The sequence below is a fragment of the Schistocerca gregaria genome, chromosome 7 (genome assembly GCF_023897955.1).
Source record: "Schistocerca gregaria isolate iqSchGreg1 chromosome 7, iqSchGreg1.2, whole genome shotgun sequence".
NCBI lineage: Eukaryota > Metazoa > Arthropoda > Insecta > Orthoptera > Acrididae > Schistocerca > Schistocerca gregaria.
The window spans coordinates 223,779,017-223,795,936 of record NC_064926.1 but is presented as its reverse complement, the minus strand read 5'-3'; the positions used below and the strand labels follow the sequence as shown (position 1 = coordinate 223,795,936).

At 37.6% G+C, this 16,920-nt stretch overlaps 1 protein-coding gene across 1 annotated transcript in view; it reads left to right on the top strand.

Annotated features, from left to right (window-relative positions):
• The window catches only part of LOC126281647 (luciferin 4-monooxygenase-like), a 99,871-nt gene that overhangs the window by 40,041 nt on the left and 42,910 nt on the right, over window positions 1-16,920 (top strand). Inside the window, exon 4 of the mRNA XM_049980784.1 lies at window positions 11,408-11,576. Within this exon, the coding sequence (XP_049836741.1) occupies window positions 11,408-11,576 (169 nt within the window). The remainder of the gene's footprint in view (window positions 1-11,407; window positions 11,577-16,920) is intronic.

The following is a 16,920-nucleotide window of genomic DNA, read 5'->3' as shown; positions in this document are numbered from 1 at the left end:
ACATATGTCAACAATTCATGAAATATTCCACTGATAAACGACTGGTTACACAAATAGCTTAATATGTTACTTAGCTCAGAATCACGTTCTTTAATTAACTTTGTTGATATTTCATTATACCCACTAGATGTTTTTGATTTTAAAGATTTTATGTTGGACATTATTTCTGCTGGGATAGTGAAGGTCAAATTCATATTATCGAAGTTACGTGAAATGTCTGGTCTTAGGTACTCCATAGCAGCATCTACCGAACCTGACAACCTCATTTTTTTCAGTAACAGTTATAAAATGTTTGAAAAAAGTTCTGCATCTGTCACCAATATATCATTTACTCGTAATGCTATTTGTTCCATTTCATGTCTGGTTCTACCGGTCTCCTCCCTCACTATATCCCATATTGTCTTTATTTTGTTATCTGATATGACTATCTTTTACTTGTAATATATTTGCTTTGATGTTCATATTACAGTGTTTAATATTTTGCGGTATTTCTTGTAATCTGCTGTAGCATCAATATCGGAACTGTTTTGGATTGACAGATACAGTTTTCTTTTTGTTTTACAAGATACCCCTATTTCTTGAGTAACCCATGCCTTTTTTGTAGACTTTTCTCTAACCTTGGTACGTTTTGGGGGAAAACAGTGTTCGAATAAGGTAAGCACTTTATTAGCAAAAGTGTTATATTTTTCATTCATGCCATGAGCACTGTAAACATCAGTCCTCAGAGGAGGAGCGTCCTAAAATAATCAATTTTGGGCTTATTGATTACGCTTTTGAGTTCAGATTTAACAGATTTTATATCCTGTTCAGTATTAACATTTAACAGAAGGATCTACACATCATGGTCTGACAGGCCATTGACTATTTGTTTTTTAATATAATTTTATTCATTGGAATTTTCTATAAAGATATAATCAGTGGCTGTTTGTGAGCAATTGGCTACCCTAGTGAGGAACTTTACAGAGGGAATTAAGTTGAATGATAGTGTTACTAACTCGAATAAGTTCTTATTGGGTAAGTCTTTAAGGAAATCTACATTGAAATCACCAGCAACCACTATTTCTTTGTTTTTTGTTGTTAAATGGGCCAGTACAGCTTCAAGGTGGTTTACAAACAGATTAAAGTTACCTGCAGGTGCTCAATATACACTTAATATTATGAAGGATTTTTAGTGAAATTCTACTTCTGTTGCACATGCTTCCATATGCTGTTGTAGGCAAAATTTATGAATGTCTATGTTCTTAAATTTATGACAGTTCCTGATGAATGTGGCAACTCCTCCTTTCTTAATTTCTGATTTACAAAAGTGAGATGCTAACCTAAACCCTGCAACACTATACCAGTGGTTCAAAGGGACAGATTTATTTTTATTTTTTATATTTGTCACTATTCACATTGTGGGCTATTACGAGATTCAGAATATGTATGCCCTTTCTTGCTGAGCTTTATAATCAGACCACATCGACCTTTCAGTATAGGTACCTTTCACTCGCCTAGTAAAGCCTTTTTCACAGCATTTGAACTCTTTACCTGCCACTGTTTTATTGCATTCGAAGCATTGCTAAATAAAATAATTTTGGAATTCTCCATTCTCCATTAACATAATAACCTTCTTTATTACAATTTGGACAACCCTGGACTATAAAATACTCATCAAATTTTCTTTCACAAATGCCACCTCTTTGCAATCTCCTTTGCACTTAACATTCATGATTTTCTATTTTCGCTACCCATTTACAGTTTCAGCAAAGTTCTAACCCACATTGATGTTTTTTATATGTCAAGCAAATCTTTTTACATCCTTCACATTTATAAGCTGTTTTACATACTTCTTGGTGATTGTTCTAGCAGTCTTCATTATAACAGTATCTACTGCAGCTTTCACAATAAATTTTATTTTCCTTACTTTCGTGTTCTGGACTATTGCATAGTGTACAGATTTTGCTTTCTATTTTAGATCTGTGTGTTATACGGGTTATTATATTTATCACAGAAATATACTTGTCCCAAGAAAGCCTTCATTCTGTTAATTACATTAAAATGGTTGTGATCTTTATACAGATATATCTTTATCTCTTTCTCAGGATCACTATAGATAACTGGATTGAAATTCTCTGCTCATACAACATTTATTTTGATAACCAACAATTCTTCAACAGTTTTAATGTCATCCAGAGTGAATCTTTCGTCGTTGTATTCACTCAATTGATTACATAATATGTCAGTTACCTCTTTTTGTAATTTAAATTTATCTCCTTCTCTAATTTTCTTAATATGACCTATAGTTAGTTCTCCTCCCAAAATATTATTTGTATGGTATGTTAATGCAACTATTACTGCTGTAGGACAGCACATATTATCATCATTTTTAATTCTTGTGATAAGTTTCTTAGTCTTTGTGTCTTCAGTTTGATTTATTGTTTTTCTGCCATTACCACTACTACCTCTAGGAATTTCTAACATGTGAATATTTAATGACATATCTGCTATATAAACAGTCTCTCATTTTATTGCACATACTTGAACAGATTCTCGAGTGTTATTCCGTGCATTATATCCAGTGGATATTGAGTAAAACATTTTTAGGTTATTGGTGGTTATATTCAACTTATCTACTTTCCTAAAATTAATTCTCTTCTTAGCTACATCTACCGAGGAATTGAGTTCTTTCGTTATGTAATCTGTTTTCTCACTTTTGGTATTGACTTTGGCAATATCGTTAAACACAATTTTATAGTTAACAGACCATACTTTAAATTTTTCATTAAATCTAGATCTAATTTCTTTAATCTCAAATAATACATTTTTCATTGGTTTGGCCTCCTCTTCTTGCTCAAATAGTTTGCTACTGAACGGATAAATCTGATCTAGTTTCACTATTGATTCCTCTCTATGTGTTCGAGATTTTTGAGTAATGTCATAATCAAACGTGTAAAAAAATTTATATTAGGTACACGTTTTGGTTTTGATCCAGTCTTTTGGAAAAATTTTGGATGAAATTCAAACTCTTATAGCTCAACTAAATTAATTAATTCTGATTCTTTAATGTGGTGTATCCTCTAATACCAAGATTCTTTGCTCTGTCTTTTAGTTCAGATACTATCGGATATGGACAGTCTTTGTAGGAGGTGGTAAATTATTTGAAACAATTAAGTTAATGAAATCAGCTTTTCTAAATCTGCTATATACAGGGTGTTACAAAAAGGTATGGCCAAACTTTCAGGAAACATTCCTCACACACAAAGAAAGAAAATATGTTATGTGGACATATGTCCGGAAACGCTTACTTTCCACGTTAGAGCTCATTTTATTACTTCTGATCAAGTCACATTAATCATGGAATGGAAACACAGCAACAGAACGTACCAGCGTGACTTCAAACTCTTAGTTACAGGAAATGTTCAAAATGTCCTCTGTTAGAGAGGATACATGCATCCACCCTCCGTCGCATGGAATCCCTGATGTGCTGATGCAGTCCTCGAGAATGGCGTATTGTATCACACCCGTCCACAATGCCCCCATAAATAAAAGTCATGAGGGTTTAGGTCAGGAGAGCGTGGAGGCCATGGAATTGGTCCATCTGTACCAATCCATCGGTCACCGAATCTGTTGTTGAGAAGTGTACGAACACTTCGACTGAAATGTGCAGGAACTCCATCGTGCATGAACCACATGTTGTGTCGTACTTGTAAAGGCACAAGTTCTATCAGCACTGGTAGAGTATCCCGTATGAAATCATGATAACGTGCTCCACTGAGCGTAGGTGGAAGAACACGGGGCCCAATCAAGACATCACCAACAATGCCTGCCCAAACGGTCACAGGAAATCTCTGTTGATGACGTGATAGCACAATTGCGTGCAGATTCTCGTCAGCCCACACATGTTGATTGTGAAAATTTACAATTTGATCACGTTGGAATGAAGCCTCATCCGTAAAGAGAACATTTGCACTGAAATGAGGATTGACAAATTTTTGGATGAACCATTCGCAGAAGTGTACTCGTGGAGGCCAATCAGCTGCTGATAGTGCCTGCACACGCTGTACATGGTACGGAAACAACTGGTTATCCCGTAGCGCTCTCCATACAGTGACGTGGTAAACGTTACCCTGTACAGCAGTAACCTCTCTGACGCTGACATTAGGGTTATCGTCAACTGCACGAAGAATTGCCTCGTCCATTGCAGGTGTTCTCGTCGTTCTAGTTCGTCCCCAGTCGCGAGTCATAGGCTGGAATGTTCTGTGCTCCCTGAGACGCCGATCAATTGCTTCGAACGTCTTCCTGTCGGGACACCTTCGCTCTGGAAATCTGTCTCGATACAAACGTACCGCGCCAGGGCTATTGCCCGGTGTTAATCCCTACATCAAATGGGCATCGGACAACTCCGCATTTGTAAACATTGCACTGACTGCAAAACCACGTTCGTGATGAACACTAATCTGTTGATGCTACGTACTAATGTGCTTGATGCTAGTACTGCAATGAGTCGCATGTCAACACAAGCACCGAAGCCAACATTAGCTTCCTTCAGTTGAGCCAACTGGCGGTGAATCGAGGATGTACAGTACATACTGATGAAACTAAAATGAGCTCTAACATGGAAACTAAGCGTTTCCGGACACATGTCCACATAACATATTTTCTTTATTTGTGTGTGAGGAATGTTTCCTGAAAGATTGGCCGTATCTTTTTGTAACACTCTATATATGTAAATTATTCCTTCTGCAATAATCACGAATTTTGGCGACTGTAAATTCTCTCAATGAGGCTTCCATTTATTAAGGACGGAAAACAGGCTTACAAAAAAAGTTTTAAATGTAGTAATTTCATTTTCAGTTAATGTGTGTGTCATTTGTCGCCATATGTTTTTTGAGATCGCTTTTAACTATTTCTATTCCACACACACACACACTATTTTTCTTTTCTGTCTTTCTTCTAGTTGACAAGGCTTGTATCTACTTGACTGTTTGTCCCTGCTTTTGTAGAAATAACTAAAATCTTTAACTTCTTGACAACCAAAACATTTTTACTGCTTATTGGTTCTTTATTTATAGAATGCTCTTCATCTCTTGAAACTATTAATTTTATTTAATATCTGTCGTTGTTTATAATCTTGACAACAACTCTCGCATCTGCTTGAATGTTTGTGCTTTGTTGGTAAATTTAGGTAAAAACAACTAAAATTTTTAACTTCTTTACAACTAATACTTTTATAAAATTAGCATCAATTTCTTTTTCTTAGTTTTCCATTGACAATAATATTTTAGAATGTTCATCACTCGAAATTTGCTTTAAATGTTTCTTATATTATCTACTTTTAATATATTTTCCACATACACAAAAAACTCTATTATTGTTGTATTGTTGCGAAAGTTCATTCACATTCTTTGCATATGTTTGAATACTTATTCTTTGTGTGTGTGTGTGTGTGTGTGTGTGGATAAAAACTATCAACTGACTTTTCAGTTTCTCATTTGCTACACTTCTTGAGCACGTCCATTTATTGAGATATTCTTTCATTATTTTATTTACATCAATATTATGGATGTCTGAAGAGAAGAATGTCTTAATCCCCAATGTTATTTTATGTTATTGTATGGAATTCCAGGAGATAAAAATCTGACCACCGAAAATTTTAATCAAACTGAAAAGAATTATATTACTTCACTTAAAATTTAAAGGTGGCCAATTTGGTCCCCCTTAAGAGGTAATGAAAAATCAGCTGATTTTGTCACTGAACCTGGGTAGCTATCACAAACACATCCTCAGTTGTTGCTAGTTCAGAAACACCTAGGCTGAATATATTTGAATTTATTCAGGAAAAGAAGTTAGTTTAGAGTTATTTGGGTTCCTTTATTGGAAGAGAAAAATGTGTTAATCACTAATGATTTTTTAGCTTTTTTGTATGGAATTCCAGGGCGTACAAACTTAGCACATGGAAAAATTAATACAAAAAGTGAGATATTGGAATTTCAGAGATTAATAATTTAATCTCTAGAGTTCTTACTTTGTTTAATATTTTCAGAGGGTAAAAATTTACCTTCTGAATGGCATGATTGAAGAGGTGAATGATTTGTTCACTCCCTCGTTTTCCATAAATATTATGATGTGTTTCTCTTGAATGTTCACAAAGTCCCAGTTCTTGGTGCATCATGTTGTATTGCTGTGGAAGAAATTGAAATAGATTTCTCTGGTTCTCGTTCGGCAACCCTGAAATTCCATAATCAATAAAGCATAAAAATATCTTTCACAAATTGATCTTAATATCTTTTGTCTAAAACTTTCATGGGTGAAATATTTGGCCACTGGAATATCGTATAAAAATAATAAAATATCATCATTAATCAACAGAAGTACCATGTTTATTTTTTTATTTCTTTTCTGGAGGCAGAGAATCACTTACACCTTATTTTCGCTGACAAATGTAGTTTTTTTTGTTATAAGTTAGACCACTTGTTAAGAAGCCCCAAAAATATCTGCATATTTTGTCTTATCTTCAACATCGACCTTATTTCTAATTGCCTTATCAGTGTCTTTATATTCTAAAATTTCTGCATGATCTTTAGCTTTAACCCATGGATTATTCAATTACAAACAATATTCTGTGCTTTATTCAATATTTTTCATTATAAGTTAGGCCTGTCTGGTGGATGGGTCTAAAATTTTCTAATACATAAATATTATCTGTATCTACATTTTTCTAATTGCTTGGTTTGTATCTTTATATTCTAATATTTCAGCAACATCTTTTACTATAAACCATGGATTATTCAGTTACAAACTGACAAAGAAAAGGCGAGGTTTGATGATCTTGAATACAATTAATTAAAATATTATAATCCATTGGCTTTATAATAAGAATTGCAACTGCTAAACACTGTTTTATACTCCCCACCTATTAACATCCAAACCTAAGCCAATTCTAAGTGTTCTCTTTCCATACATTATTCCTCTAACTTCTTCATAAATTTGGTGTTTAGATTATAAATTTTTATGATCACGATAGGCAACATCATGCTGTTTGCAAGCTTCATCTAATGGATTAATTCCTGGATCACCAAGTGCTTGTCTTTCTTCAAGTTTAATGAAGGGTCCGCAGTACGAAATCCTGGTAAATGAATCTCTGGCAGTGGTAAATGATTTACAGCCCATTTGAATAATCTTTTTCCATCTTTATCACTTTTGTAAAATGTGTGAGGAAGATTATTCAAAAATATTATTAAATATGGAATTACTTTCCGATTATCAACTATGAAATCTTTAAAGTTATTTGTTAACAACCTGTACTATGCCAACTTTTTCATTATGAAGGTTTTTATTTTCAGCTGATTCTTCTTCATGGATTGCAGCTAAACTATCAATTAATTTATGACATCATTCATCCAGTCATGTTCAACTGGTTGTTCTGTATATTGGGTTATACACTTGTAGGTGCCTTTAAATATATAGGAAGATACCAGTAACATTTGAAGGAGATGAATTAACAGTTGGTGAAAGTACATATGAAGCAACTGATATTTTAATGAATCTCTTAACTAAAAACAATATTACTATGGATGATACGTTTCAGTTGATTCATCAAATTACAGTGATGTATTGTATAGTACAGGAGCATTGTATTCTGAAAATAACCCAATATACAGAACAACACCTGCTTCCTTTGGGATTGGAATTATTATATTCTTCTTGAAGTCTGGGGGTATTTCACCTGTCTCATATATCTTGCTCACCAGATGGTAGAGTTTTGTCATGGCTGGGTCTCCCAAGGCTATCAGTAGTTCTAAAGGAACGTTGTCTACTCTTGGGGCCTTGTTTCGACTTAGGTCTTTCAGTGCTCTTCCCTTCTTTGCTTAGAACTGAGTTTCCATCTGAGCTCTCTTGACGTTCATAAAAGCGGTTCTCTTTTCTCCAAAGGTCTCTTTAATTTTCCTGTAGGCACTATCTATCTTACCCTAGTGAGATATGCCTCAACATCCTTACATTTGTCCTCTAGACATCCCTGCTTAGCTCTTTTACACTTCATGTCCTCTTTTTTGAGACGTTTGTATTCCTTTTTGCCAGTTTCATTTACTACGTTTTTATATTTTCTATTATCATCAATTAAATCCCATATCTCTTGTGTTGCCCAAGGATTTCTACTAACCCTCGCCTTTTACTTACTTGATCCTCTGCTGCCTTCACTATTTTATCTCTCGAAGTTACCCATTCTTCTTCTACTGTATTTCTTTCCTAGTTCTTGTCAATCGTTCCTTAATGCTCTCTCTGAAACTCGCTTCAACGTCTGGTTCTTTTATTTTATCCTGGTCTCACCTCCTCAAAATCCCGCCTTTTTACAGTTTCTTCAGTTTCAATCTCCAGTTTATAACCAAAAGATTGTTGTCAGTGTCCACATTTGTCCCTGGAAATGTCTCACAATTTAAAACCTGGTTCCTAAATCCGTCTTACCATTATATACTCTATGTGAAACCTTCCAGTGTCTTCAGGCCTCTTTCACGTATACAGCCTTCTTTCATGACTCTTATACCAAACGTTAGCTATGATTCAGTTATGCTCTGTGCAAAATTCTACCAGGCAGCTCCCTCTTTCATCCCTTATCCCCAGTCCAGATTCACCTACTACTTTTCCTTCTCATCCTTTCCCTACTATCGAATTCCAGTCTCCCATGACTATGAAATTTTCATCTCGCTTCACTATCTGAGTAATTTCTTTTGTCTCATCATGCATTTTTTCAATCTCTTCGACATCTGCGGAGGTAGTTATATGCTACTGTGGTAGGCGAGGGTTTCGTGCCTATCTTGGCTACAATAATGCTTTCACTATGCTCTTCGTAATAGCTTCCCCTCGCTGCTGTTTTATTATTCATTATTAAACGTACTCCTGCATTACCCCTATTTTTGTATCTGTAACACTGTATTCATCTGACCAGAAGTCTTGTTCCTCCTGCCACCTAAGTTCATTAACCTCCACTATATCTAACTTTAATCTATCCATTTCCCTTTTTAAATTTTGTAATCTACCTGCCCGATTAAGGGATCTGACATTCCACGCTCCAATCCGCAGGATGACAATTTTGTTTCCCCTAATAACGACGTCCTCCTGAGTAGTCTCCGCCCGGAGATCCGAATGGGGGACTATTTTACCTCCGGAATATTTTAACCGAGAGGACGCTATCATCATTGAACCATACAGTAAAGTCTCATGCCCTCGGGAAAAATTACAGCTGTAGTTTACTTTTGCATTCAGCCGCTCGCAGTACCAGCACAGCAGGGCAGTCAATCATCCAGACTATTGCCCCTGCAACTACTGAAAAGGCTGCTGCCCCTCTTTAGGATCCTCTTAACTGATGCCCTCCGATGCGGTTGCACCTATGGTACAGCTTTCTTTATCGCTTATAATATTCACCGTTAATCGACGATCTGATCTAATAAGAAACTTCACTGTTTGCACATTGTCATTCGTTTCTGAGAATGAATGTTTTTATGCGCGAACTTCATCTTCTATCTCTTCCCGACCTGGCAGAAAGAATTTGTGTACGGGATATGAAATGCTCTCCAACGTCAGCATCGTTCTTCCACTCCTGTTGTCCTTGTGTGGTTTACGAGTGCATTTCGATTGTGTCCGCCAACTACGTCTCTTGTCTCAGTACAATATCCCAGCTGACTTCTCTTGTTCCTACACTGAGGTGACAAAAGTCGTGGGATAGCGATATACACATACACAGATGACGGTAGTATCGTGCACACAAGGTAAAGGGCAGTGCATTGACGGAGTTGTCATTTGTACTCTGGTGATTCGTATGAAAAGGCTTCCGACGTGATTGTGGCCGCACGACGGGAAGCAGAGGGGTAGGTGGAGCGAGGCGCATGTTGGGAAATCGATAGGGAATTCAATATTCCGGAATGCACAGCGTCAAGAGTGTGCCGAGAACACCAAATTTCAGGCATTGCCTCTCACCACGGACAACGGAGTGGCCGACGGCCTCCACTTCACGACCAAGAGTCGCAGCATTTGTGTAGAGTTATTTGTGTTAAGAGACAAGCAACACTGCGTAAAATAACCCCAGAAATCAAGTTGGGATGTACGACGTACTTATCCATTAGGACGACGTGGCGAAATTTGACGTTAATGTGCTATGGTGGCAGACGACCTACACAAGTGCCTTTGCTAACAGTTTTCTTGACAGTTTTCATTTCTGTTGTATCAACTGTAAATGTATGTATGATGGGTTCTGACCCAGTGCTTGTGCAAAAGTGTATAACCAGAGTGCGATGTATGTTTTGCGACGAAGCTTTTATACTTTAAAGAGAACACATTTTCCTTATACACAAGTTCTGTTTGTATCATATGAAGAATTTTTTCTATAAATAATAAGTGTGGTAGTTGAGGTTTCTACTAGGCTAGCATATTTCGTACGCTTGTGTCTCTAGCCAACACATCACTAATTCTTTGCAATTTGTAACATTAGTTATCACTCATTAGTGCTCTAAACGATCTCTGCATCCACAATGTGCTTTTATACCATTCGGCTTTACATAATTACGATGATTTTTGTAATTAAGCCTCAGAAATAGTTATAAAGTGTTAACATGTCCCAACGGGACGAATGAAATGTGTGCATCATCATGTCGTTAAATACGATAAAAAAATGTTAATCTGCATCCTACAAAACTTTTTGTAAAGCATAATGTGTTTCATGACATTTTGACCTGTTAAATCGTGACATATACTGAACGATCACCACTATTTATGTATCTGACTTCTTGGTTTCAACGCAAGATTTTACGTAAATGACAAACTTTGCACCTCTGACTTCCCCTGCCAGATGGCGGTTAATACGCTATAACAAATTCTGTCATATTTGATGTCATGTTATTTGTACATTTTTTAAGTTTTTTGAAAATAACACGCCAGTATATGTTGGCAAAATGTGCATTTCCCCCTTCCTTTTGCTATGAGTTTTTAATGTACAATTTTAAATTTGAAATATTCAGTTAATGATTTGCAAGTGTACATTTTGTATTTTGTGGTAATCTCCTTGCAAACAGAGTAATGTAAAGTCTCCACTTGACACATGTCACATAGAGCCTGTTACACCGAGGTCTGCTGTATACGTAAATGTTAACAGCGGCTTCAGTTATTGTGATCGTTTCATTGTTTCCAGACTAAATTACAATATCTTAAAGTATATGGGTGTTGGTGAAGTTTAGTGACATTGAAAAGTACTTACCAGCCGATGTTACCTGGCCACGATGGACCAACAGAGATTGAATATCAAGTGTGCATGTTTTTGCAGTTAAGAACTTATGCGTTTGAATGTACCTTTCATTTACGAGGGAAATATAAACCTTTGCATTCTGACTTTTTACGTAGATGACTAGTCCACTATGTAACCACATAATTGTTACAGTCGCAGCGACGCCCCTTTCGGAGGAGAAGACGTAATGTTGTTCACGACGGGTTTATACTGGATAAGCGGGATAGCGTACACCGTCTGGTGCATGAGCAGCGGAATGAGATGCATTGTTACGTCAGACTTCAGCCCTGAAGCAGTTCTGGAGGACATAGAGAGATACAAGGTTAGTTCAGACTGAATTAAAAACCAGTAATTCTAACACTGTAACTTGTTTGTGATAGAGAACTGTCAGAGAAAAACTACCAAACAATCTGCTACGCGCACTCAGCTGCCCACATTCCTTGTTGCTTTGTTCCAAGGCTCATGTCAAGTTTCATGCTCGTGTGCCCCGTCTTTAGACAGCAATGCTTCTTTATCAAAGTATAATATAATTTCGTAGATTCTATCCATCATTTGGGAATCGGGCCTGCAGCCAAAAGAAGAAAAATTTGGTTTCGACATCTGAAGATACTTTTTATGTATCAAATCAGGCCAGTTCGAAACATATTATCGTGCCTTGCTTGAAACATGAACAAGATGCGTCTGTCTCCTTGTGTTACATTCTGTGTTGCAGAGCTTGTGCCTACCAAGAACTGATGTGATTTGCCAAAAACGATACTTGAGGGATACGCTCTTTTGGTGCTTAGCCCGGCTGTCACTTAGCAATTTGGTCGGTTCATACCGCAGTTCAGATATTTCACTTCATACACTGGTTCTACTGACGCCTCTGTCATATGTAGTGCACCGATGTTTTAAATCACGAAGACCCTTGGTTATCATTTACAAACAACTATTTTGGTCTAAATTTAGAACTATTTATTATTTTCTTTGTTTCTGGAAGTGATTCGAAACATTTATATAAATCATAACTCATCACAAATACCTGACTAACAGTTATCCAACTAGACAGAGTGTGTCCAGTATATCATCTGTTATTTTCTGACTTAAAAAACAATGCTTGCTGTGTTGGACGTAAAACTTTGTCCAAAGCTTAATTTATTTGATCTTCGATGGACTATTTGCCTGAATAATAATAATAATAATAATAATAATAATAATAATAATAATAATAATTTCCACTGTTTTTTTTTCTAACGACGTGATATTGCAGTCCACTTCTGGTTCAAGATCGCTATACACCTGATTAAAACTTAGAAGTGTGGAAACAGCACGGGACTTAACATATAACTAGTAGAGACATGAAAATGAGAAAACTCATTAATCGAAGTGTTTGTGGAGGAACAATGTTCAAATATTCACGCATCGTTCCTGTTGGTTTAAACTGTGCTGATACAGTATCTTCTTAGAATTCTGGTAGTATTATCTGTGACTTTTTTAGGATTAGGAGCAAAAAATTCTGTTAAGTTGACTGCTTTTCACTTTTACGGTGTTTCACCATATTTACCTCTTTGTCAGAGTAAGCATTTCTTCTCACCGTAATACTTAAATGATGGAGCTCTTCCTCCAATTTTTTTAAGTTACCTATCGCTGTGAGTGGGCTTCCGTCTCGTTTTCGAAGTACCTATAAATCTGCTATTGGAAGCTGACCTTTTCCTTTTTTTCATGTGAGCTTTAAAATCGAATTAGCATCATTCAGAAAAGTCTTTTCTGTTTTTCAGTGAGCCCTATAATGAAAATATCATCAACGTATAGAAACCAGTAAGAAGTTCTTTGCTTGGCTCTCTGAAGGGCTGTTTCTTAAAAATTGTCCAACTGCGCTTAATAGATTATCCATAACCACGCCAAAAGTTGACTCACAGACTTTCTAGCCTCTTTGAAAGCAAGTTGATATGACAAAATGTTCAAAGGTATCTCAGCAGGTTATAAAAATCTCTGGAACACGCGTTCTGAAGTACACAGATCTACAAAAAAAAAAAAAATATTGCCCGACTTAAATAACACAAGAGCAATCGTCGTATTCGAAACACGGATGAGTTGACAGTATCAGTTGGACTGAAAGTAGACACGCTGTAGGCATTAGTGCTGGATGAAGCCACACTCCAATTCTTCCGCACTACAAGCTTTATCACACGCCTCGACGTGTACGGAGTTTCAAGGAGAGCATAAGGGAGCAATTGACAGGAATGGGGGAAAGAAATACAATAGAAGAAGAATGGGTAGCTTTGAGGGATGAAGTAGTGAAGGCAGCAGAGGATCAAGTAGGTAAAAAGACGAGGGCTAGTAGAAATCCTTGGGGAACAGAAGAAATATTGAATTTAATTGATGAAACGAGAAAATATAAAAATGCAGTAAATGAAGCAGGCAAAAAGGAATACAAACGTCTCAAAAATGACATCGACAGGAAGTGCAAAATGGCTAAGCAGGGATGGCTAGAGGACAAATGTAAGGATGTAGAGGCTTATCTCACTGGGGGTAAGATAGATACTGCCTACAGGAAAATTAAAGAGACCTTTGGAGAAAAGAGGACCACTCGTACGAATATTAAGAGCTCAGATGGAAACCCAGTTTTAACCAAAGAAGGGAAAGCAGAAAGGTGGAAGGAGTATATAGAGGGCCTGTACAAGGGCGATATACTTAAGGACAATATTGTGGAAATGGAAGAGGATGTAGATGAAGATGAAATAGGAGATACGATACAGCGTGAAGAGTTTGACAGAGCACTGAAAGACCTGAGTCGAAACAAGGCCCCTGTAGTAGACAACATTCCATTGGAACTACTGACGGCCTTGGGAGAGCCAGTCCTGACAAAACTCTACCATCTGGTGAGCAAGATGTATGAGACAGGCGAAATACCCTCAGACTTCAAGAAGAATATAATAATTCCAATCCCAAAGAAAGCAGATGTTGACAGATGTGAAAATTACCGAACTATCAGTTTAATAAGTCACAGCTGCAAAATACTAACGCGAGTTCTTTACAGACGAATGGAAAAACTTGTAGAAGCCGACCTCGGGGAAGATCAGTTTGGATTCCGTAGAAATGTTGGAACACGTGAGGCGATACTGACCCTACGACTTATTTTATAAGCTAGATTAAGGAAGGGCAAACCTACGTTTCTAGCATTTGTAGACTTAGAGAAAGCTTTTGACAATGTTGACTGGAATACTCTCTTTCAAATTCTGAAGGTGGCCGGGGTAAAATACAGGGAGCGAAAGGCTATTTACAATTTGTACAGAAACCAGATGGCAGTTATAAGAGTCGAGGGACATAAAAGGGAAGCAGTGGTTGGGAAGGGAGTGAGACAGGGCTGTAGCCTATCCCCGATGTTATTCAATCTGTATACTGAGCAAGCAGTAAAGGAAACAAAAGAAAAATTCGGAGTAGGTATTAAAGTCCATGGAGAAGAAATAAAAACTTTGAGGTTCGCCGATGACATCGTAATTCTGTCAGAAACAGCAAAGGACTTGGAAGAGCAGTTGAATGGAATGGACAGTGTCTTGAGAGGAGTATATAAGATGAACATCAATAAAAGCAAAACGAGGATAATGGAATGTAGTCGAATTAAGTCGGGTGATGCTGAGGGAATTAGATTAGGAAGGGAGACACTTAAAGTAGTAAAGGAGTTTTGCTATTTGGGGAGCAAAATAACTGATGATGGTCGAAGTAGAGAGGATATAAAATGTAGACTGCTAACGGCAAGGAAAGCGTTTCTGAAGAAGAGAAGTTTGTTAACATCGAGTATAGATTTAAGTGTCAGGAAGTCATTTCTGAAAGTATTTGTATGGAGTGTAGCCACGTATGGAAGTGAATCATGGACGATAAATAGTTTGGACAAGAAGAGAATAGAAGCTTTCGAAATGTGGTGCTACAGAAGAATGCTGAAGATTAGATGGTTAGATCACATAACTAATGAGGAAGTATTGAATCGGATTGGGGAGAGGAGAAGTTTGTGGCACAACTTGACCAGAAGAAGGGATCGGTTGGTAGGACATGTTCTGAGGCATCAAGGGATCACCAATTTAGTATTGGAGGGCAGTGTGGAGGGTAAAAATCGTAAAGGGAGACCAAGAGATGACTACACTAAGCAGATTCAGAAGGATGTAGGTTGCAGTAGGTACTGGGAGATGAAGAAGCTTGCACAGGATAGAGTAGCATGGAGAGCTGCATCAAACCAGTTTCAGGACTGAAGACCACAACAACAACAACAACAAGTTCTAGGGGACTGATGACCATAGATGTTAAGTCCCATAGTGCTCAGAGCCATTTGAACCATTTTTTTTCTTCCCACTCCTGATTCGTAAAAGTGGTAAAAAGTATCGGCACCAAAGGCACTTTCCACCACACGCCGTAAGGTAGCTTGTAGAGTGCAGATGTAGATGTAGATACAGATGTGATCTTTGCATGGACATGGAAAAACAGTTCGGCTTTCTGGCTTGTTTATGTTTGAAACTGTTATCTGAGTATTTACAGCCTCAGATGACGTCTCCAGATCTTCGGGAGGAAATGTTAGGCTCAGAAAGATGCCTTGAACCACGGCCTAATGCCTATAAAACTAATCTAACGAAAACAGAAAGGTCCGTCAAAAGATAGGGAGAAGTAAGTGAGGAAGGACATCGATATAAGAGTGACGCAAAAAGAGGAATGGAAAGACAGGGAATGGGACAGGAAAGGAGGCAAGAGAAAGTGGTACCAGAAGTAAGCTCTGCCACACCTTGAGGAGATGACAGTCAGATAAGGATACTTAATTTTAAAAAATCATTAGGTTTGGAGTGCAGCAAAATGTCTGTAATAGACGGTTGAAAAAAAACCACAACACCAAATAGTAAATAAGTAATTAACATTGCAAGATAATAGGTTAATGTAAGCCCGAGATAAGCCATTGGAAATGTGAAATGCTGGTACATTAATAACCAGTGTAAGCGACAAAATGTTGAAGGCGGCCATGCAAACGTGCATGCATTGTGCTGAACAGATGCTGGATGTCAGTTTGTGGGGTGGAGTTCCCTGCCCGTTGCACATGGTCTGTCAATACAGGGACGGTTAATGCTTTTTGTGCATGAAGCTGGAGTTGTCCGATGATGTCCCATTTGTGCTCGGTTGGAGACATATCTGGTGATACAGAACCAAAGGCAACCTATTTCTGTAGAGGATGTTGGCTTACAATAGCGATTTGTGAGCAAGTCTTACCCTGAATGAGATTTTGACTCTGCAGCGATATGAAACTTCCTGGCAGATTAAAACTGTGTTCCGGACCGAGACTCGAACTCAGGACCTTTGCCGTTCGCGGCAAGTATTCTACCATCTGAGCTACCCGAGTACGACTCACGCCCCGTCCTCACAAATTTACTTCTGCCAGTATCTCATCTCCTACCTTCCAAATTTTACAGAATCTCTACTGCGAACCTTGCAGAACTAGCATTCCAGAAAGAAAGGATATTACGGAGACATGGCTTAGCCACAGCCCGGTAGAAATAAAGCTGTGAGGACGGGGCGTGAGTCGTACTTGGATAGCTCAGATGGTAGAACACTTTCCCGCGAAAGGCAAAGGTCCCGAGTTCGATTCTCGGTCCGGCACACAGTTTTAATCTGCTAGGAAGTTTCAAGTCTTACCCTGTTGGAAAACACCC